At 37.6% G+C, this 25,098-nt stretch overlaps 3 protein-coding genes across 3 annotated transcripts; 2 read left to right on the forward strand and 1 right to left on the reverse strand.

Moving 5' to 3' along the window:
* The first annotated feature begins 1,682 nt into the window (after nucleotides 1–1,682).
* Nucleotides 1,683–3,583, forward strand: LOC106616339 (uncharacterized). The gene is made up of 2 exons (XM_014232954.3): nucleotides 1,683–1,779; nucleotides 1,861–3,583. The coding sequence occupies exons 1-2, from the start codon at nucleotides 1,752–1,754 to the stop codon at nucleotides 3,423–3,425; spliced, it is 1,593 nt and encodes a 530-aa protein (XP_014088429.2). The 5' UTR covers nucleotides 1,683–1,751; the 3' UTR covers nucleotides 3,426–3,583.
* A 5,401-nt stretch (nucleotides 3,584–8,984) lies between these two features.
* On the forward strand, nucleotides 8,985–10,919 carry LOC106616340 (uncharacterized). Its single transcript, XM_036358282.2, has 2 exons — nucleotides 8,985–9,081; nucleotides 9,212–10,919. The coding sequence occupies exons 1-2, from the start codon at nucleotides 9,060–9,062 to the stop codon at nucleotides 10,801–10,803; spliced, it is 1,614 nt and encodes a 537-aa protein (XP_036214175.2). The 5' UTR covers nucleotides 8,985–9,059; the 3' UTR covers nucleotides 10,804–10,919.
* A 1,010-nt stretch (nucleotides 10,920–11,929) lies between these two features.
* On the reverse strand, nucleotides 11,930–12,689 carry LOC106616362 (uncharacterized). The gene is made up of 2 exons (XM_014232982.3): nucleotides 12,580–12,689; nucleotides 11,930–12,504 (listed from the first exon to the last, which is right to left on the reverse strand). Exons 1-2 carry the CDS (start codon nucleotides 12,605–12,607, stop codon nucleotides 12,185–12,187), a joined length of 348 nt encoding a protein of 115 aa, XP_014088457.1. The 5' UTR covers nucleotides 12,608–12,689; the 3' UTR covers nucleotides 11,930–12,184.
* Nucleotides 12,690–25,098: the final 12,409 nt, after the last annotated feature.

Raw genomic sequence — 25,098 nt, forward strand, 5'->3', positions numbered from 1 at the left:
TACAAACTGATCTATAAAAGGCTAGTCCTTGTAAAAAAAACCTTTGTATTTGACGGGATATCTTTACGAGATTTGGCATGAATTATTGTCTAAGGCAACGCAAGGATATCTGCAGAAACTTTCCTGCTGCCCTATAAAGTTACCGATCAAAATCAAGTTCTTGTATGGAATCTGTTGCATGTTTTAAGGGTATTAAAGCTTCGGTGCAGCTGAAATGAACGTTTTTAGTTTTGTTTCAGTAATTTTACACGTTGTCAAAGCTACTTTCATGGACTCGTAAGAACCGTGCATTTAGGACAGGATAAAGGCTCAGCAAACTTAATCTAGCGAGTATATTGGTGGATGTAGTACCTTTTATATAATTTTGTTGGTCAACAATTTAATCGCATTCGCTTTGAGCGTCATACATAACTCAACCAATCAATAATTTGTTGCCCCCTGGAATGAGAACTTATAAACCTCACTACAATATTTGAATAAAGAGCGTGGTTAAAAGGTTTGCTTCGTTTAATTTTTCTATGTCTCGGTTTGTTTTGGCACATCATTCGTTAAATCTTCGAGTAGTTTTCGTCGATTTATTTATACATTTAATATTTTAGCACTCCTTACAGCAATTCCGACTTAACTTAATTCAAATATTTCCATGACAAATAAATGTGCGATCTTGCGAACTTTCTCGTAAATTATTGACATATTGGAAAGTAAAACAGCATAATAAACTACAATCAGTTCTTAACGCCGAATTGTGTCCAAAAATACAGGTAAGGATCCACAAGTAAAAATAAACTCGAGAGACCGGCAGTAGAATATTTTGCCGTGGCGACAGCTTATACATTTTTGTAAGAGGAAAGGGTTAAATAATGAGACAAACAAAAAAAAAGTCAACATTGGTTGCACCTAAGCTATAATACCCTTCACAAATACAAAATATTTCTTATAAGAACTTTGATCGGTCTGTTGTTTGGCAGCTATAAGCTATAGGGACTAGATCTGAATAATTTCTTCGGAGATTGCTTAGACAATAACGCATGCCAAATATGATGATTCAGATCGTGCAGCTATAAGCTATAGTGGTCCGATATCGGCTACACCGATAAATTAGCAGCTTCTTGGGCAGAAAAGGAAAGGTGTAAAATTTCAGATCGATATCTCAAAAACTGAGGGACCAGTTCGTATATACAATACGGACAGACCGACGGACGGACAGACATATGTATATTACTAAATTAACTTAGCTTGCTACGCTGCTCATTTATATATGTACATAGGTATATGGTACTTTATAGGGTTTCTGACGCTTCCTTTCGGGTGTTACAAACTTCATGGCATAATATACCCTGTTCAGGGTATAAACATGGAAATTTAAAATTCAAACAAAGCAAACTCGCACATTTTTTAATACAAGTACATATGTTTGTGTGTGTGTGTGAATGAATAAATTTATTCCGGCAGGATAACGAAACGAGTATATAAATTATGAGAGCGAATACAAATTTCGACGAAATACATGTGTGTGAGTAACGCTTATGACGTCGTGTTCAAATGCTGTCTGATGCTTACACCTATATGTTTAAATTTATGAGTAAATACACTAAATGTGTTAACCACAAAAGGGGCTAAAAATAAGTAACTCGCTCAGTAGAAACAATTAGCTGACTCAGCAAACGGTTGTAAAATTTAAATTCCATATAAAACCCAGAATTTGAAGCGAGTCCGAGCATTGAGGAAGTGTACGTGCTGATGAAAAGAACATGAAGTTGCTAGTGATATTTGCCGCAGGTCTGTTACAGGTCACAAGTGAAAACATGTGAAAAATAATAAAATTTTTTACTTTCTTTCTTTTTATGCCTGACTTTGTAGCGTTGCTTGGCGTGCAAGCAGTACGAGTGCCGTATATAGTCACCGATGCCGATGGAGAGAAATATCAAATACTTTTGCCACAAAATCGCCAAGGACCCGTGTATAATCGCCCCGCATTTGAATACAAACCCAATGATTACGAAGTTTATTTATCGCCGCTAGATCATGAGGAAGTGAATTTACAACGTGGCGTAGATTTGGGCAGCAGACGTCCCGTCTACGATTACAGCGCTGAAGACTATCACTGGCCGCCATATAGGCAAGATGTGGTTAGTGCAGCACGACGCCGCGCCGATTCTGCGAAGCAATCGGACTCTGATTCCAGTGATGAAGAAGATCAAAGTAAACAGGAAGGACGTGACAATGCAGGCAGTGAACAACAATATGGTTCGGGTTCGAAGGAAAATGAAACTGATGATGATGAATACAAATTGATTTTGCCGCATGCGTTGCAAGGGCAAGTGCATGTGCCGGGCCTAGGGTTGATCAATCCTTCTGCCGTTAAGAAGGTTAAGGTTAAAGTGCCACATTACGCAGATGCCTTCCTCAGACAACAAATAATTGAGCAATACTTGGCTGCGCAGGGTTTGAATCCACAAGGTTTCGATGTGAGAGGTTTAATTGCACGCGGCTTAGATGCAGAAGCGTCGCGTGAACGTGGTTGGGATTTACAATACTCATATAATCAACAGCCGAAAGCCAGAAAGTTTTCACGTCCAATTAATTTTCAACAACTGATGTATGTTACAGTGCCGGAACGTAAGCGACGTCAAGCTGTAGAAGTAAGCACCACAACTAATCCAATCAAAACCACAACAGTACCTGATGTAATCGAGACAAATACAGATGCTGAAGCAACCACACTAACCGAATTAGCGGAGGGTGTGACCGTAACTACGGACACACCGCTGGCAGTTATGACAACCGCACCAAATGCAGTACCTTCAGTCGTAACGCCGTTCATTTCCGTAACTACCAGCAAACCTTTCGAACTATCTTCACCCGAGCCTGAACCAATTATACCACTCATCAGTTTTGGTTCGATATTACCAGCTGAGGTCTCGCATGTACCGTTTGCATCGCGTATACCCCGCAGTCCAACAGCAGGCACTGGTAGCACTGCTGATCCTGTATTGGACGAAATTTTGTCGCGCAATAAACCTAAAGTAAAGGGTATGGCACAATATCTAATCGCAACAACGCTTTCAACGGTTTTAGCGCATTCCGATGAGCGTGGTCCAAATACCTTCGACTTGTCACATACGCGTGAAATGCGTGCTGTGAACGTAGCGCCTGTAACACCCGCCGTAACGGAGGTAAATGCTGTCGTTGAGGAAATGAGACCAGAAACAACGGAAGTCAATTGCGATATACAGTGCACCAAATTAGATTTGAACCCTGTTTGCGCATTTAATGGCGAATGTTATCACGAATTCGCAAATCAATGTGCGATGGAGACGTTCATATGTAAGCGTCCGGATTTGGGTTTCAAGGCAACGCCGAGAGAGCGTTGTGTTATGCATTGGCTCAAGCGTTGCAACTCGCAAGAATTGAAGATTGAATAGTGGTTATGCTGAGAAATTGGTTAGATGCTGCCGGAAGAAATCTTTTTTACATACATTCTTATAAATATACATAAATAAATTTTCGAGCAAAAAATGTTTAGATCAAATTCATTATGTAAATAGCAAAATATCGATGATTAAAATTTCGAAAATTTAAACTTACTTATCTTTACTTTGTGGGTAGATCATTTTTTGAGGCGTAAGAAAAAAAGTTAATGGAAAACACCTTTATTGTACCGAGCTCAACTTATTATACAACAAAATATTCATTGGAGTTTCTTCCAAGTAGAGCCTGGTAAGTCAATCTTGTTTGTCGGATCTGTTAGAAATATATTCAGTTTATACTGGATACCAGTAGTTTGACAATAATATTCTTGAGCTCAGTGTAAGAAAATAATAGAAGTCAATAAAAGGGAGTCTTTTCATTGTCTGAAAAAGAAAATACAATCAAAATAGAGTATAAAACGGTCGCAAGCAGACGATGGTGTGTCAGCATCACATGATAAATTAATGCAATAGAAGGTTAGAAGAGATCAACATGGTTGGCACCACCGCTTAGAGGGCGACATTTTACGACTCAAGTTTTGCTGTTTCATTTCTGCATACAAATAACGAACGCTCTTCGGCAGGCAATGGGATATTAGCTCGACTAAACACCACTGGTCAGCTCATTCACATAAAACAAAAATAATTTAGAAATTCTCTTGTTGCCAAGTCCATATTATAAGTTAGATGCATATGAACTTTCCAATCAAGCTTCCGGAACTCTTACCGATTGTCTGGTCTTATGCTGATGGAATACAATCCCTCTTCTATTGGCCAAAGCTGGTCGAAATGTTGACATTATAAGTCCAAATTATAAGTTTGCCCATAGAAAAGTAGTTCATAGTAGATGCTGATCGTCAATTCTGGCTTAACCACCGTTTCCGCCGGCTCCCCATGATCCTATACTGACCTTTTTCGCTTAAAGTTGTCGTAAGTGACACACTTTTCATTTCCAGTAACCTTTTGGATAGGAGATTTTGTTGCGATTCGCAGATGGTAGTTTGGTCCATGAGGTTTTTTTTCCAGTCTTTCCATATCTAGCCTTTTTTAATGGTTCCAAACGGTTTTTTGTGCAATGTTTAGCTTCTGTGCAATCGAAACAGTACTTTCATGACGATCGGACTTAATGATTTTTATTATTTATCGATATTTTCGTGCGTGATTGGGTGTTGCAATAGCAGCACCATAAACACTTTTCACATTTTCAGCCGTCTGGCCTTCCTGACCCATATGTCTTCCTTTACTCTAACGTTCTGCATCGAAATATTAGAAGTTTGAAGCACCCCCTACTACTAACCCAAAACCAGAACTCTTGTGTATAAGAACAAAACAAAGAACAAAAGTTCTTGCTTTATTATAAAGACATGTTGCAACGTTGGCACGATTAATAAAACTATAATAACATATGCATAAATAATCAATGATTTAAAAATTATAGCATGATATAAAAATATATAAAATTTGTAGCATGACATTTTTTACATTATTGCTAATATAAATGTAATATAAACAATTTCTCGGTTCACTTTTACACCAAAACCACTTTTTTTCTTCCATGGAAAAAAGTTGCATGCGATATATGTCTTTATCTCACGATAAAAGAAACAAATTTCGCTGACATTCATATTGCCGCATGCAAGTGATCACATAAGCGCACGTAATTTTTTTTGAAAACTTAATAATTTTTTCGTGCGCAGAAAAAATATTCTTTTCGAAAACTGCATTTTGTACGCAAAACCAACAACAATTTGTACTGGCAACGAGACTGCTGCTCACTTCTCCGTGTCGCGACAGTCAATGCAACGTGGTTTACCGTTACTGCTGTTTGGTGATTTCCACTGCGCGTTGCGCTGTTTATCATAAGGAAAATCATCATCATAGTAATGTTGTTGCTGTCGTTGCTGACCATGCTGCTGCTGCTGATGTTGATTGCTGACGAGAGCCCAGCTGGTCGTTTTGGTGACGGTGATGTGGAAGAGCGCTGCAAATTATAGCGGTGGAGATCGTTTATTAAATATTTATGTTGAAAAATGGAAAAAATGATATATGAAAATTGTTAAAAACCAAAAATAATAAAAAAGTTTCTAAAAATTTAAAAAAAAATTTGTTTAAATAAATCAAAAAAAGATCAAAATTTAAAATTTTTCATAAAATATTTAATTTCAAAATTTTTTAAAGCATGAAAAATTAAGAAAAAAATAATAAATTAAAAAAAAGAATTATTTATTAAAAAAACTATAATATATTAAAAAAAAAATTCTTAAAAAATTACAAAAAAAAAAAAAAACAAATTATAATTACTTAAGCAAAGAAAGGCGGTGAAATACTTCATGATCTTAGCCTGTTTTCTACGCGTTGCAAAGAAATATTTAATTTTTAGCAATTTTGTCATTGACTATGTGGCCTCTTCTACAGTTCGCTGCTTGCAATATAAATGTTAACGATCCTCAAGCAATTCAAAGCTTTTATATTTTCACACTGCCCTTATTTGTAGCTGTTTGCTGTGACGCAAATCGGTTAGGAATTACATTTTGTTTTTGCATTTTTTCATATCCTTTTAGGTTTATTTTGCTCCAAATAGCGTGTTGTAACACAATACTTGCTGCTCGTTTATTTCATGCAATAATAAAAGAATATTAATAACAAATTAACTTTTTTCTTTAATATTCGCTCAACTTTGTGCTCAATCGGCACACATATTTTATATATTTTTATATATATGTGTTAGTGTGTATTTGTTACATTGGCATTCGTTCAATCTGGGTGTGCTTTGGTTAATTTGGCTAATTTGCCTTCTGACGTGAAGAAATGCATATATTATTGACGGCCAAAGCATCGTTGTCAAGACGGACTTTCGCAAGATTGTTGTTGTTTTTGTTATATTTTGTTAACACACATACATACATATACTGAATTGAAGTGCGTTCACATAAATATCCCGTACCAAAAGTGACCAGAAATCAGTAAACTTGAAGATCCAAAAGTTAATTTCGACTAAAAAACTTAAAATGCGCGACAGTTACGTCTAATGATCTTCATAGATCGACGAAGCATTTTGAGCTTACGACAAATTGGTTAAGGCTGTTAATATTAATCCCGGTCACTTCGCTTAGTTCGCCAAAGGTGTGCCTACGGAGCTATTTCAAACTCAGGAAGTGCCTAGATGAGTCCATCTCATCTTCATCCATACAACTTTGGCAAAAAGCCTCCGACAAAATATTTTGCCGCACCGCATGCGCGCCTATTAGACAGTGTTCAGGCAGAGCACCAACAATTGCGGCGAGATCAACTCTTCTAACGACAAGTACTTTAGAGAACTTTGTACGATTCACTCTGGGCCAAAAGGATCTCGCAGTCATATAAATTCTGGTTATGGACCAGCGCTTGCCGAGCACATCAGAGGTCGATAGATTCAGTGCTAGAAATTGGGATAAGGGGACCTCTCTAAAGCTCATCCCCTTTGTAGTTTCGGGTAATTCCGCTGTGACGGGACACCTAAACAAATCTAATACGGAAACTAATCTTACTATTGCTAATAAGATCATGCACTCTTTGACTACCTTTGAGTGCACAGTCAGCAAGCTTAAAGTTAGTATATTCGCTCTGCTATCGGAGTGAATACACACACCTCTGAAGAGAGCTGCATTTCGAAGCAGTACAGCTACGGCTACCTTGAAGGCAGCTACCTCCATTTGAAAGACGCAACAGTGATATGGTAGGCTGAATCTACAGTTGATGAAGAACTCCAGCTCTTACACTCCATCCGTAAAAGGGTCCACTGCAATTCTTCTCAGCAGCTTCGCTTTGATCAGAAATCGCTAGTAGGTGTGTGAGCACAGAAGAAACCACCAGGAGAAGGTACGGCGATATGTAGTGATCCAGTGACATATTCAACTGGCTTCTATATGACTTTTCAATTGGTCTTTCTACACTTCGCATGCAATATTTTGAAACATACTGTAATTAAAAAAAGTAACAAAGCATTAGTCAGTTCTATTAAGATACGTTTAAGAACCAACAAGCAAACCGCCTAAAAGTATGCTCACTTGAAATACATCACTACGGCAAATACTTGGTATTGTTTACATTTCTCCATAATCAACAGACGCACTAAATTAAATTTGCTTAAATTATACGAAATAAAAAAATATTTTCGCGTCTCACATATAACTGGTTTCTGTTGTCATTATACTTCGTTCTTTTAAATTTTAGTCAGCAGTCAATTAACCGCATGTATTTTTGGCGAATACATTTATGATTAACAGCCAATTTAGTAGCAATTAATTGTGGGTAATTGAGTGCACTTACTGGTGATCGCTGGCGCTTGTAACATATGAGCGATTATACTCAGTGATCTTGTTGTGCGATGAGCAATTGAACTCTAAAGCGATTATTACATTTTGACTAAGTATTTCGCAAATTTTAATTAAATTTGACACGCTTTGTCGGTATTTAATAATAAACATGTTAATTGTGTGGGTTCTTTGACACGCTGCTGACTTGTGTCGCTGGAATCGCATAACTGTTAATGTGAAGCATGTTAATAAGTACTTTTGTCAACAACAAAAATCAAAAATTCAAAATAATATGAAATGGTTTCTCAAAACTCTATAACAAGCAGAGCGTAATTCTGCCATAAACAACTCTCTCATAATCATAATCTATTGACCCGTCGGGGGCGGTTAGTTGGAGTTAGTAGGATAAAATCTAAGCATACACAGGCATGCTTCTAAGAAATGTATAAGCCCCTTCCACTTTAAGAAATTAAGCACCAAAAATGATGCCAGTTCGTGACTCCGCCTAGATGCAAACGAATTGGAGGGATCTATTAGAGATTGTTCCCTCGATACGCAAGATATACATGTATAGCAGATCCTTGGAATATGATTTGATAGTAGACATTCAAAAGGACAAAACTTTGTTTATATTATTGTGAAGTAAAGAAATGTAAAAGATATCAAAGTAAGAGGGAATAATGTATTTTATAAAGATAACGCTATATTTTTATTTGTAGGTATGTTTTATCAAAACCTTAAAATAAGTTTTCCTGTTGCTAACAGCATTCAAAAGGAATCTTAATAAATTTTGTAAACTCAAAAAAAAAATCCTCAATACATATGTAAACGTCAATACACTTCAAAATAACCAGCAATATCATATACACCGTCATCGGAGCAGTTAAAAATAAAGAAAGAGCTAAAGGAAAATTAAACGTAATACAAATTTTACATTACCTGTTTGAGAGAAGAGTTCAACAAATAAAAGAAAAGTATCCAAAAGTGATCGAGAACACGAAAGCAGCGTGCAATTTTTTAACAAAATGTGATTGTAAAATATTTGTGGCTCGAAAACGCAAGAAAATTTGCATAAAAATGAAAAAAAAAGAATAATTTTGGATGATATTACAGACAAAGGAAATGAAACGGTCACAGCTGTAAATGCATAAGTGGAGCCGAGGAGCCAAAAAAATTACAAAAAAACCAACTTTGAATCGTACGGAGGTATAAAAAGCGCTTGCCGTCAGCAAACTCAGCCGCAGAACGTTCTGAGACGTTCGCTGTAAAGATTTATATAATTTTTGAATACAATATGAAGGGCTACTTATTGCTGGGTAGGCAGCAACATATATTTTTAAACATTTTAAAATATTATTTTAATAAATATACTTAAATTTAAATTTAATATCTAAAGTAAAAAACATTTTCGACTTATTAAAAAACGGGTTACATTTTCAATTCCAGCACTCATTGGCAGCGCTTACGCCTACCAGGGCAGCGCACAAGTACAGCAGAACTTGGTCAGTGTGGGTCAGCCGGGTCACCCGGGACAACCTGTCCAGTCGGGTCAATCGAGTCAACAATCCCAAACACACCCACATCACAGTCATCAAGCACAAAATCAACACGCACAAGAGATTGAGCAACATGTTGGGCAACTTATGACGCATGGCCAGCAACATGTTTCGCACCACCAGCATGAGCAACAAGTTGTGTCCAATCCACTGCAAGTTCATCAACATAGTCAACACGGACAACAACAACAAGTGCAACAAGCGCAGCAACATCAGCATCATGGACAACAAGGCCAGCAACATCAGCATCATGGTCAGCAACACGTGCATCAAAGCCAACAATATGTGCCTCAAGGCCAGCAACATGCACATCAACACGCGCAACATGTTGCACAGCATGCCAAAAAGCAACAACAACAGCAGCAATATCAAAAAGTACCAAATGCGCCACAACTTACGCTAACCGGCGTAGTGCAACATGTGCCCATACCGCATCAGAACTATAAGGTGCCGAATCGTGTGCAACATGTTGTCGATCTGGTACACACACACATTCCACAAGTGCTGAATTACCACAAATTGCACAAGAATGACGTGAATCCGATCGGTGTTGCTGGCAAGGCAGTAAAAGTGCCCGTAATACCGCCGAAGGTGCAACAAATTGTGGAGCATGCGCACACACACATTCCGCAAGTAGTAAATCACCATATACAACAACAAAAGCAACCGGTTGTTGCACAAAATCAACAAGGTGTGAACGTCAACAAAGAACCACAACAACCAGCGGTAGGAGTACAGGGTGCTGTTGTAGCGCGCAGTCAGTCAGCCGCAGTGCCACCACAAGTGCAAAAAATTGTCAAGCATGTGAACAAACATATACCACAAATGATTCTCTACCTAAAACAGCAAGCACAAAAATTACAAGAGTTTATCAACAAATTTCAACAGCAACAACAACAGCTGGCACAAGATGTTGCCAGTGAGCAGGCGGTGATGTTGCCGCTGATACCCGCTAAAGTGCAAAAAATCGTTGAACACGTGCATCAACACATTCCACAAGTGATCAGCTATGCGCAGCAACACAAGCAGCATGTACAAAAACAACAGCAACAACAAGCGAATGTAGTGCAACAAGTGCCAAGTGTTGCGGTGTCTCCACCCGTTGCAAAGGTCGACGAACAAGTGCAACAAAACGTTCCACAAGGCAACAATCAACATGTACAACAACAACAAGGTGTTGCTCAACCACCAGAGGGTGTGGTAGTTGCACGTGGCGTGAAACCTTCCGTCCCGCCAAAGGTGGAACAAGTTGTCAATCAAGTGCATCAACACGTTCCACAGGTGATCAGTCAAGCACAGCAGGTGCAAATGCAGCAGCAAGGTGTAGTCCAGCCGATGCAAGGTGTTGTAGTACCAGAGCAGGTTCAGAAAACTGTTTATACCGTGCAGCAAGACGTCCCGCAGAAGCATCCAAATCAACAACAGGTGCCAAATGCTGCCGGCGGCGCGGTTGGTCAGCTAACCGTTGAAGTTCAGTTGTGAACTCCGAAATATTACATCGATGCTTCGATTTTCCAAACACTCTTCCATAAGATTTCGTTAGTAAAAAATCACTGCCTTCATTTTTGACATAAATTTATACCTAAAACACACACAAAGACACATTTGTTTTATTTCTGTTTCGGTATTGATTTGGATTGAATAACATCCTTTTACATCGGAGCAAATTTGGTTGCTCCCTGGTTTAATTTTTAAGGCATTAAGTCAAACTGTTAGCTCTAAAGTGAATTCATTGAACGCACGATACTCTTTCACGGCGCTCTTCTTTTGAGTACCGAAAAAACAGTTTGAAGTTGATAAATGATATCTGGAAGATCCAGACCTTCACACTTTTCCCTAAAATCCAATAAGACTCCGTGTGTCCGAAGCTTTTTTCGTTATTGAAGCATTTAAGTATATTGCTGTGTCATTTCATGAGACCTAAAGCACCCAACTACGTTAGCGAAGTTAAACAACCTAAGGCATCCTAATGCTGTTGATATGAATAAGCTTCTCAAAAATCCATCAGCCGTTCGAAGACTGCTTGAAATTACTAGCAAAAGTAGCTAGATCAGGTGGAACTATAAGAAGTTTTATTAAGTTATACAGAAAATATATGCTTAGATATACTACTGATCGTTATGGATCACTAGAGTTATGGAGGGTATGAAAGCTTTTCATTTTAGGACAAAATATTTGGAGTCATCTACGTAATTAAAATACTTATAGAGTCTACCAACCTCAAAAATCAAGATGCATACATGGCCTGAGTGCGCTTTTGGAAGCAACTGGTGAAAGTTTTTTATAGTTTTTAGATCTTCCTGCGTCAACAAGCTAAAGTGGGAAATTGTACTAGTCGGTCAAGTCTTTTTAATTATATTTCATGCTATGTCCCCTCATTGAGGTCCGATTCGCCATTTTTACTGTCTATAAAGAGTTGCAAGATTTTAGAAGAAGAAGCTCCAATATACTTCGACCAGCGACTATTAAGAACATATCACAAAACCATTTGAGTATTTCACAGAAATCTACCAGTCGTCACCATCGCAGATTTGAGCTTTTGTACAGAAATACATAACTCATCTTATCTTCTAAATAACTGCTTGCCGTTCGAAATAATAAGCAAAAGTTTTCGTAATTTGAAAAATAGAAAATTTATTTAATTTAGTTTGAGTTTATATTGGATCGAAACTTCCCTAACTAAGAATTTGAAGTAAGGAAGTAAATCAATATGTGAAAATATTAATTTCTTAGTGTATATTTCATCCAAGTTGCGTAGCTTTGTTTTACCTAGCTTTCAGCTTTTCATTTCGCATTTTATGTGTTCATCATCTGATCATTGTCGACGTTCCTGTGTTTCAACTTAGCCATGAACTCGCACGCCTTATGCAGTGGCATCTTGTGGTCCAAATATTTGTGCGAGTACGCGATTGGTATCCAAAACATTGCCATATTTAGGCGGCTTAACCTTTACGGCTTGTAAAATGGACTGTGACACGACACCTACTCCCGGTAAAGGCGATTCCCGTGGACCCCCAGGTGGTAGTAGAATAACTTCCTCGCTACTAGATACAGAAGCAATGGAATCTGGCACTGGTATAATTGGTTGAGGTTGTACGGCCGGTGTAATCAGTAGCTCCTCGCTCGAAGCCGATGAGATGGAGTCGATGACTCGTACTTTGTATGCGTTGACGCTTAAGATGACTGTGTACAGGATGAAAAGTAAGTATAAGTGTTGCGGCTAAATGGTTACCAAAATAATATTTATTATTTACTTACTGGCTACAAAAGTCACAAGAAGTTTCATGTTGTTGCTTTAAGTAAACGCAGCTGTTAACTGTCTTAGTTGAGTTGCAACTGAAAAGCTTTTATATACTCGAATAGCCTCGGTTCGATAGTGAACACGCGTTGCGGCTGACGCCCCGCCTAAAAAAATCTTAAAATTTAATTATTTGCTGTGATTTTTATACTCTTTACCTTTTGTATGCTTAGTCGATCATGAAAACTTTCATTTCCATTTCTCAGAACTTTCGAATTCGGCGTACGATTCATACTTCTGCATATTGCTTGTCAGCCGAATGCCCGACGCATATGCCTATCAAAACCACGCGCCAGCCGCCGCTCGTGTCTTAATGCCATTATAAATTTTTTATTTATGTATTCTGCCACAAATTTAAATTTGGTACTTTTTCGATTTCTTCGTCTGTCTGCTGTCTCGCTGCACCAATTGTAATCTTTTTTCGCACACCCACTTTGTTAATCATCCATTTACATATGTAAATGAGCGTGAGGGTGAGTCCCTACAAACAGGTTGGACATTCACCGTTTCTTCGCCTGTGATTTAATATGCAATTAAATTTATTTGAAGTTATGATGTTTTTTTCTGCTCACAGTAAATGGTTCTTCGATCAATCACATCATGCTTCTACGCTTTTTGGTAGAAGCTCAGTCATATATATATTCTTTAAATTTAATAGTAATGTTATTGATGTAGATTCCATTGAAACTTTTCACTAGCTTAAACGTTAGGTTAGGTTAAGAGATCGATCCCAACAGACAGCTCATTTGGAGAGCCTAGCACGCCAGTCCTATATAATTGATCATAAGACCCTCACAAATCGACAAAGGGCTCGAGCATATCACAAATTTGTTGAGATGGCTAATGTCAGTTTCGGTTTTGCCTTCTAGTTCGCCGACGGTAAGACTGCCGAGATGTTTCAACCTCAGTCTTGCAGTCTTGCAGAAGCTGACAAGATACAATACTTACAATTACATTTTTATTGCAGAAATATTCGCCAAGATTTGGAAATGCTGCCATTCTGCTTTTCATTCTGACTCGGACCAGATTAGAAGCCACGAGTCTTCATGTGGTAGACTTATATTGAACCCACTCGGTCATGACTTATTATTTGTTGACGAGTGTTACACTTCGGATGAAGAGCAGAAGACGCCGAAATTTCCGGCATCCAAAAAATGGTTAGAGCTTCTACGTTTAGAAAAGTAAACGGTCCTTAACAAAATACACAATTACCCAATAGAACCTATATGAACATCATACGTGGACTCAAGAGTCTCCTGCTAACTTCACTAAAGTGATAATAATATTCGTTAGTTCACAACCCCAAATCACATCGCTCTGGGAGCTTAAGTAGAACAAATCGAAGTACATTTGCACCCAAATTGACCAAGCGGCTAATCAACATTAAATTATTTATCTGTCCCACACACTGTGCCATATCTTCGGCATTAGGTATTAACTAGTGAGGTCGGCGGCAACTAATTGCGTTCAATTGCGTATCTGCTGACAAATGTTTGCGTATAAATAACACAAAGTACAGTTAGCTTCCATGTAGGCAACACAAGAAACTTTGCTGAAAGCATAAATATTATATACGAATGGACATAGCGAAGATGCACTCCGGAGGTGGCGTGAGTCCCAGTGAAATGGAGGTGTAAGAAATGGTCAAAGTGAGATTACGCATTTCAACGGTATTTAGCCGGTAGCAAAAGGCTACGAAAATCCTGTTTTAAACGTGTGCGTGCCACATGCGTGTTGCACAATCAATTTGTGTTTATAATATTCAAGTTGCTGCAACACACACCGAGATTTTTTGCTTATGCCACCGTGCCGCAGTTATATAACTGTAAGAATAATGCGTTTGTGGCATAAGTTCGCAGACGCAGCGTGATATGCTAACTTTTGTACGCCCAAAACATGTAAATAAATTAGGAACGCATTAATCGCTAAATGCGATACAGCAAATAATTCAACCGACAAATATGTGTCTATGAAAGTGTAAATAAATGCGTGTTAACACCAAGGCAGATGATAAATGAGTGCTTATGGAAGAAAGGTGGTGATAATGCAAATGCAATTAGGTTTGGAATGTGCGTGCGGTGTGTTGAAAAAGATAAATCATTAATAGAGGTAAATTTTCGCTTATTAGGAAAAAACTTAATAAAAATAAAATATGATATCGAAGCGAATATGAAAGAATATTATATACGAAATTTACTCCGAATATTTAACTTACTCCGGAAAAAATATTAACTCCGAAAAGGCTTAGCTGAAAGGTTGTGAAACGGTAATATGTACTCCGAAAAAAATATGCCGAATATTTCTCTTGCTCCGAAAAAGAGTAACTCCGAAAAAGCTTGGTTGAAAATTTGTTTATTGATAATATGTACGCTGAAAAAAATATGCCGAATATATCTCTTACTCCGAAAACATAGTAGCTTCGAAAAATGTCAATTGTCGAATTTAAGTGAAACGTATGTAATTGGTATATACCGTAAATTTATTCAAAATCGTTGGAATAAAATATGCGAAAAAGTTTTAACTGATTAATACCAAGCCTTAAAAGTGGCTTCGGAATTTTTGTAAATAACTCCAAATTAATTTCAATATTTCCGAATATTTTATATACTCCGAAAGAACAGCGAAAATTTATAAAACTTTATAAGAACAATTTTGTATAAAAGGTTAATCTAACAAGAACTGGTTAGAAATATTTTGAAAATATGGTTTCGAAATGATGACAAGTTCTACCTAATAAACGATTAATTAAAAAAATTTGAATTTTTAAATAAATTAGAATTTAAAAAAAAATTAAAAACTTTTCATTGTAAAAACACGATTACCGACTTTTGAGAATCGAATCGTATGTATTGTGAAAGTACAATTATTCCGAAAAACAACTTTATCAATAGTAAAAGGAAAAGGTAATAACAGCGACGCTCCGCCTTCCAAATAAAAACTACGAATAAGGTATCTTTATACACATACATACATTGTACATGTATTACACAGAAGCCAATATTTTTTCCAATTTAAATCTCGCCGATTTTCAGACCTTCATAAATTTTAAACTTACTTTGACCCATTTTAACTTCAATAACAAATAACTTTTGTGCTGAATTCATTCATACGGAAAAGAAATATGATTTTGAATTCTTCTAAGCTGCATATGTGCCACTTTTTCTCAATATATTATATATATGTATGCGTATACATATGTATGTACACATATGCTGCTTACCTTTCGCCCAAAACTCATTCAAGTGAAAAATTGCGAAATTTTTCTTTGCCCTCAAAGGTGGTAGCAAAAATACTTGGAGAATTCTTGCTGCCACTTGCAGCCTTGAATGAGTTCGCGGTATTGAAAGGTCCTTACACACACCTACATATGTACATAAATTGTTTATATAGATTGCTCCCACCTACTTGTAAATTTGTGCATGTGTGAGTAGCTTATTGGTTTGTTTGTTGCCAAATCGCCGTATCATGCCACTTGTGCCGAACTTGCCACACCTGAGTGCTTTGCTGCGATTTCGTAAATAATATTGCATATTTTTTCGGTTATATGGTACACACGACTGTGAGTGAGCAAAGTAAGCGCGAAATTGGCGTTTGAAGTTTTTTAATTTAAGTAAGATTAGTTGCGAGAAAATATATAATATAAAATATCATCGGTTAAATAACATGTTATTGAGCAATCTTGGATACAGACTTATTGTACTACGGACCGACACACTCAAAGGGTCTCTAACATTGAATTTTGGGTGTTACAAACATCGTGGCAAACTTAAGATACACTTTTCAGGGTGTATAAACCTCATAGCTACATATATGCATCTGGGTAAAAAGAAAACATGTTCAACTAAGTTTTCTTGTTCAGCGACTTCAAAAAATCTTAGTAACTACTAATGACATCGAAATATAATTATCATCGTTAAAACTATTAGAGCACGACCAAGCCTATACTTAGTCCACTGTTGTTGTCAGCATACATACATATTATGTGCTTAAATGGGTTGCCGGCTTTCCTGTTGTAAAACTCAAACTTAGGCGCCTCTATTCGCGCCTGGGAAAACAGCGTCAGCATCTCCTCACATATGTATGCATATACATATATTTGTATATAAAAATTGTCTTCTATTCTGCACTTTATATTTTTTTTCGGTATGTGAACAACTACACACACACATAATTGCTTTATTGCTGGTCAGCCTTAGCAGGAATTTGCCTAACCAACCACGCGGCCACTCCGCATTCCACACACGAGTGTCTTCTGCAGCCTCTTTGTCCTCTATTGTGAATTTCACGCGCTTGACGCTTGAAGCGTTTTGTTAAATTTGCTTGCTCATCGAAAATAGTTGTTTTGTTGGCTATATAGACACATATGTACATATGTATCTTTGCGGTTATAAGCATCTCTCTGTTCATTCATATCGACATATATTTATGCTTATAAGCCTTCTTCTTTGTGCGTGCTGCAGGATATGACAATTCTTTTGTTAGACTTTACAACCATTAACTGCAGAAATGGAGTACAGTAAAGCCATCGGACGTGTGTGAAGTTTATTCTTTTTTATCGTTCACAAATTGAGAGGCTTTTCGCGCAATCTTAATGACATGATTTAAGCGTAACGATCAGTTTAAAGCTTCAAACAATGGTGCATATTAATTTTGCAAGTTATTTTTCTACAAGAAGCTTGCGTACCGAGATGCCAAAGGGTGCTTTAGCTAATGGTAATGAACTAACAATGCAATTTTAATTTCACAAAGTTGAAGAAAAGAGAAAGACCCTTTGTATAGACCCTTCATAGATGTCGAACTCCTCTTCTAGTTAAAGAACGCCGCTTTAGATGAATAGAAATTATGTTTAGCAACTTTATATTAATATGTAATAGATTGCTAAAACAAAAATTTTCATTTCAGAAGGGCATACCGAGTGCTTGAACTTTATTGATTTTGAGTTGAGTCGTTGTGATCGGGCTTTTTACCCATAATCTATCGAACCGGCCTGTCCGGCCAACCACACCTTAAACTAGTGTAGATCTAGGTATAATTTTAAAATTGCGTTTAATAGAGATACATCCCTTTTTATTGTACTATCTCGAGTCCTTCGAACATTGTCACCATATCTCCCCCGGATACGGATCTTACTATTTTGGAAATGTTCGTTCAAGGCTCAACGTCGCAACGAACCTCCAATCTTTAAATATTCAATGCTTTAACAGCTGCACGCTCTATATCACAGCTGGCTTCTAGTTGTAAGCCTTTGAAATCTTTTTATACTCTGTGATTTTAATTTTAGCATCATAAATTCCAAACGCCCAACATGCGTCGTTCTAAACAATGTTGCAACAACGTTAATTGCCACACAACTGTGTGTGATAGCGCCTATTGCAACATCTTGTTGATGGCTTTTAATCAATTTGATGCACTCTTTTCATAATAGCGCCGTGGCCTCTACGAGTATATTATGATTTTTTAGCTGGTGTAGCGTAGAAACGCTTATTAATTTGCCTTTTGCATAATGTATGCATTAATATCAATTTTAAGCTTGGCAAATTTATGTGCTGTTGGTACACTTGCAATGGGGCTTTCAACCCTGAAGTGCTGACGGAAGCAGTTAGGCGGTGCTATGATAACGGTCTACTAACAAGCGATGTAGATGAATATACACAACAGTTAGCCAATGAAAGTCTGGACGAGGAAGTACAGAGATTCTTATTTATTTTGTTCTAACTTCTTCTTCTTGATATCACAATCAATCAAGCAATATTTTATAATATATTGCTTATTGGAAGTAATTTTTATAAATACAGGTGTATGTTACAGAAGAAATGAATAATTTAAACTGTCTATAAGGCTATATATTTAAAGAGTTTGACAGTTAAAGGAGAAATCTACGGTATCTGATATTAAAATATTTGTTTACAGCCAGTTAGAAACTCAATGAGCTACGAGTGACTGAGTGAGCTAGAGAGCTACTTCTTCTTTCTTTCGCTGAGCTGTTTAAAGCCGGCGGCGAAGAGCTAAAAGGCGCATGATTTTGTCGGATGAATACACGCCTTCTTCAATGCCTATAATGCTGCACAAAGTGATTAGCGCTGCACGTTTTAACCGCACATATGATATTGACATCGTAGATCTTAACAACAGAGCCGTCAGCGCAGCCTTAAAAAAGAAGCGAGTGTTGGTTTGTGATAAACGAAGGCAATCAAAAGTACCTGAAGGTCACACACAAATATTCCTCGCGTCTTAGGAGCTACGTCACTGTTAACAGTTATAAATTTGAAAAAGCATAAATACCAACTACAATCTAAGCCTGAAGTTCAAGTGCAAAGTAACTCTCTCCAACAGGTGCTAAAAAAAAAGAAGCAAATTCATCTCTCGGCGAACAAAGATTACGTTCTATAAGTCTTTTATTATTCTCGTCCTATTATACGGCGCAGACACTTGGACGAGGACTAACCGAGATTAGAAAGCACTTGGAGAGAACTGTTTTCCGAAGTTCTTTGGAGCTGTGGACAATGAGTACCAACGAAGATGGAACCAGGAACTGTATGAGCTCTACGGTGAAAGCGCTGCTTAGGCCATGTCTAACGTATGAAAGCCGATGCTTCAGCGAAAAGTTCCTTTGATACCAGAGTAGTAGTTGGAGGAAGCTACTAGCTGAAAAAATTAACAAAGGAAGTCTAGTAAATTGTAAAAAATAGCACGGATTAATATGTAGTATAAAGAGAAAGCACTAGAGAATATTAAAACAAGGGTCTGATGGCATCAAAACTTTTATTCAGATATGGTCCATATTGCGATTTGATAGACTTAATATATCAAAAAAATATAAAAGCACAATGGCCCCCACAAATCTCTATTACTGTAGAATATATATACACATATATACATATCAATGATTATTACATACATATATACTACCCAAGCGATTCTGACTATATTTTCCAAACAGACCAACCATATATCAAGTCATGGCCCCCACTGAGCAACGCTTGTCGACAATTAGCAATATACCATTGCAGTTAGCAGCAGTTGCTACCACAATAATGCTACAAATTAATACAAACCTGATATTCCGCTGTCACGACTACACATTACAGTTAAATATTTCACAACGCTAGACTTCAAGCTATTGTATTATATTTCCCACAAAATGTCAGTAACAGAAAAGGCATAAACAGAAAAGTAAATAAATTGACAACTGTAACGAACGACAGTTAAAATGTTACATTGAAGATGTCAATGGTGAATGCAATAACTACAAGTTGCATTGAAAATGTGTGAGCAGTTGTGGGTATTATGAGTGTGTCAACTTCGTAGCAACCACTGTTTGTATGTTGCCCGGCAGACAAAAAGTAAACAACTGTTTGTGTACCTACATAACTACCATAATAGCTACTTTGCGACGGACAACTTATCGATATATACTTATAAATGTACTTACATATATTATTGTATATTGCATGCAATTGATCGAAATTGACACTTGTTGCCTTGTCTTCGCCTCTTTCTGCTTTAACGCTTCGCAAACAAAATTGAAAGCTGCGTGATTAAGCCGCTTGCCTATAGCTCATCTAACGCTATGTAGTTCTATCTCCGTTACTTATCATTGTGGCGCTTCATAATAGGCTTTTCTTTGAGGCAGACGCATTAGAGCTGACAACCTTTTACCATTACTTTTTACACTTACCGCCGTCACAAAATACTCACATAAGTGCGCTGTGATCTTTATTATACTAATTTGAAGATACGCTCAAACATGTTCAAACAAACTCAAGATAGACAGAATCCTTAGCGAACTCACGACGATTCTTATACAGGATATTAGAAGCGCAGTTAGTAAGTAGAAAGCAGAAGATGACATTACGATTTCGTACAATTTTCTGGATTGACCAAAAGACTGTAATTCATGTAAAGAGACCTCTGCTTCACCAGGTTAAACTGAGACACTTCGATAAATCAATTCAAATTACCGCCGTTGTTGCATTGAAGAAACGTGAAGGTAAATATTTGACTTGAAAAAGGTTAACATATCTATTCTAACGGTTGTTAGTTCCTAATAAAAATTTGCATAAAAGGCGATATATTTTTCAATGAAAGTGTCAATATCGTCGCTTAACCAATATACCGCCGTTAAATTGCTTCCTAAAAGTAAATTCCTTCGTACAGGCATTTTGGAGACTCGTTTAGTTTTACATTTGTACACAGATACACGCTCACATATATATATATTATATATATATATAAATATATATATGTGTATGTATATATAAACCATCATTCATACATAAAAGCTTTAATGAAATATTAATGCAATCATTTTTGAAAAATTACCAATTTCACTCAAATTTAATTGAGCAATTTGCAAGCGTTTGCAAAACTAAAGAAAGGCAAGCTGCCTCACGCTGAAAGCGGCTCGGTTCAGCCTGCAAACATATGTACATATGCATATATATATGCTATATACCTATATGCTACATTAAATAAAGTGTGCACAAACATAAGCACATAATTGGACTCGTAGGTACCCGAAGTGCAAGCCGAATTAATATGCAAGAACGCTGAAAAATCGCTTAAGCGGAAAAAAACTTGTATGCACTCATACATAAAAAATTATTTTATTAGGGCGTGATGGCTAAATATATGTGCAAATGTATGTACGAGTATGTGCATATAAAACTAAAACAACGCAGAAAACGAACCGCATTTGATCGAGCCCGCATCGTCTATCCAACAACGACAACGTGGGATGAGCCCATTGGCGACGTCCGCTCTTGAGCTGGCATCCGTGTCCAATGCAGCAAGTGGTTGTTGCACCGGCCAAGTTTTGCACCAAAGGCATAAATTAGACGAAGGCTGGGATTTTAGATATGAATTTATCATATTGGTTGTGCAAAGTTCAAGATGAACTTTCGGATACAAGGAGTCTAACAGCGCTAACGAAATATCTTAAAAAATTTAGAATCCACTTTGAACGGTACGAAAATGTACTCACCGCTTTTTTATTACAAATATTCTTCTTGTTCAAAAGATTTGAAACAAAAAAGCGATTCCAAAACAAAGTGTGTGTACCAAATGGTGATCCGAGGAGTTGACAGCAGAATTGTTGTACCTTTTACAACAAGAACTCTTTTAAAATACATCTAAAGGATCCCTCAAATATACACACCGTTTCATTAAAGCTCTAGTTATCCAAGTCAGAGTCAGTCTAGTCAAAGAAGATTTGCAGGTAAGTACGTTTGAAAAATGAATCCAAAGGATTGACTGGCTTTCAAAATCTTCGACGAAGACCGAAAAATACCAACCGACATTAGCATATACTTTTAGTCGAAAATTTCGATAGCTGTCGCTGACTTCTCTAAACTGGAATTTACCAGAACACGAGATCTCTTCGAACTGTAAAGAAAGCATTGTGAGTTTACCGAACATCGTGATCTTCTATGGTTCTTCTTCTTGCTTAGCAAAACAGTCCATTGTGGTAAAGGTTCACCTTTTAACTGAGTTTTGTTTTGAGAGAAGACTCTTCTAGTAGCTTTACTCAAGTGGTAGTCAGAAGCATTCATTTTAAGATCTGTTAGTCCATTTTAAACGACTTCACAGAATACCGGGTTCTTCTCTAGCAAAAACACAACGTTAAAAGTCTTTCAGCAATCCACTGACTACATGCCCGTCCTTTCGTTACCGAGTTAAGTTACAGGCGCGTTGCAAGAACACATGTTAGGCACGCTAATAGCCTGAAAGCGAAGCGTTTCTGTTTTTTTAATAAAACTCTAAGACACAGCGCCGTTTGAACGAGTTCATTGCAAATGCGGAACAATTGCGGTCGAACTATTAGCTCGGTTGGGGCAAAGCGCTGATCTGGCGGCGAGTGGTCAGTAGCAACTTGACAAGCATTTAAAAACGTCTTATACGCAGCACATTGTGGCATGCCACATGTTAAGGTGGAAATTTAAACGGTCCGTCTAAGAGTTGCAGCATTTACGCAGGAGGCGTAAGAGTAGAAATTATTGTAGTACCAGAAGAAAAGGTAGCAACAGCGGAGCGAAAGCATCTTCTCATGCACTTCATATTCTGCAATATTTCTAATTTCTTCTTTGCTGTCTTATTCTGCTAAAACCCAGCTCAATGCTCAACGGCACAAACGCCTATTGGCCGCTGAAGCGCTCTCCAGAAGTCGCTTTACGTACGCTGTCTCGCTTGATGAGTGGCACTTAAGCCGTGATTGCATTTAAACCAAACAACAACTTTAGTGCAATTAAGTTGCCAACAAGTTTGAAATTATGCAATTATGATATAAAAAATTGCTCGGCTATCGGAAGCCAAAGGGGTCCAACGTTATCAAGAAATATATGTATGTGAGTGGAAAGGGTAGCCGTGAAATGCAGACAGCGGTGGCTTTGGAAATGGCTAGCAGCGCACAGCTTACATGGAATCTTGGCGGCTTCTGTTGCAGGAAACGTGCCAACTTTTATTGGCTCACTTGTGCACTTGACTGTCAGCCAGTTGATTAGTCGGTCATTTTGTTCGTCTGCGAACGCGTCAAGTTATTTGTACGCGATAGTAATTGGCCCCCACTTCTCTGTAAATATAAATGTGATTAATATGTTCATTTCGGCAAACACCGTTGGCATGAGTTTGCTCTCTTGTGTTGGTTTATTTTTGAGTGACCTCTCTTCTCTAGAACTTTTGGAACTTCAGACGATTTCTAAAGTGTTATGGAAAACGAAGTTTAGAAAAGTTTCAGTATGACCTTAAGTTCTTCGCGATCACTTTCTATCTTTATAAGAACTAAAACTTCAATTAGTCTTACCGAAAGTGCAGATTTTTAGGTCACAGAACTTAGGTTAGGTTAGTCTGCTACGCTAATGAGCCATAGCGCATAGACCAGTTCTTAGCAAAACCAGATGGAATGCCGTTACGTAATCCATGAGGACTAATCATCCTTTAGGATGCCTGCGCTGCGTGAGACTCCCAAATGCAAAATATATGTTCCATTGTTTCCTTGATGCCTTGCTCCTGACATTTCCTGCAGTCTTCTTTCTTCAGGCCCGTGCCGCCACCAAAATGTATAGACAATTGGTGACAGTCGTACACCACTCTTGGCAATCTCTTTGTTACCTCGCATCCAGTAGAAGTGAAGTCGCTTGTTCCACGCGATACTCTCCTCTGGTTGCAAAGACACTTCAGACCGATTGTTGCTTGGCTGTCTACGTAGATGTTAACTCTGGAGTTGCCAGCTGATGTATTAGAGACTAGCTCTGCGGCGTTTTCAATAGCAAAGACCTCTACTTCAAATATACTGCCGTGTTCCGGCAGCTTAAAAGGCTGCTTTATCATCAAGTCATCAGAGTCATAGAATTTAATATACGCTTTTATTTGAACTGGTGGAAATGTCATGCAGAGATGAGGGACAAAACTTTTGACATCTGTACCGATTATTATCAATTCGATTACTCCACACAACTCCAACTGACTAAGCGCTTTCTAACCTAGTTTCCAAACCAATAGCATAACCACAGTATTGCATAAGAAATACAAAAGCTTATAGTTTCTACTATTCATTAATAAATCTCACATAAAAATACTTCAACAATATTAAAATTTAATTAAAAACTTTCTAGAACACAGTGCGCGGACGTTTAACAGCGACAAATTGCAAATTACAACGCATAATATTCAATTAATAACAACAATTCAGATGAAGAATGACAAAAAACAAAGACGAAATCATAAATAATAACACAAAAACAACAAAAACATTAGCAACAGCAAATGCAACGAACCATTAAGCAACAACAAATCGATCGAGCTATTAGTGGTGCGAATGCAACAAGTTTTACGATCACCAGCACAACAACAGCAACAATGAAGGGTATTCATAAGCAAATCACACGATCGCTGTGCTTTCAACAACTTTCAGATACATGTTGTTGTGATTTACTAAGAAAACGAGCAACAGGAGTTGCAGGCAATTGCTGCCGTTGGTGAATGAATGGCAACAAACCGACATACACACACTTTCAGGGGGTTAGTCTGAACGTCAAAAGCCATTTGATCTACAACGCTGACCGGTGCTCGGTGATTGGTGATTTTTTTTCCAGCACACAATATTTCAACATACATTTTTATAGTCTATAATTATTTGAGTTACAGTTCTGAGACGTTGATGCAGCAAGCAAGCGCTCACAAAACAGAAGCAACGCCAGCAAAAGCAGTAATAGCAACAACAAATGATCGTCAAGGCGACATTGAATGCTTGCAATTGCTTGTTGTTTCTGTAAAACTCTATGATCAGCGCTGCTGTTGAGAGTTTTCTGAGTTCGCTGATCGGCCACATAACAATTGGTACTCGATTTTTTACTTGATTCATTGGAAAGTCTGATCTTTTCCGCACTACATACTTACAGACGGCTGCTAACGGCTACTGGTAAGTTGGAGTTAGGATCACAAATGTAGAATCAGCGCAGCGCTTGATCGCCAACGGATGATCC

The sequence above is a fragment of the Bactrocera oleae genome, chromosome 6, assembly GCF_042242935.1.
Source record: "Bactrocera oleae isolate idBacOlea1 chromosome 6, idBacOlea1, whole genome shotgun sequence".
NCBI lineage: Eukaryota > Metazoa > Arthropoda > Insecta > Diptera > Tephritidae > Bactrocera > Bactrocera oleae.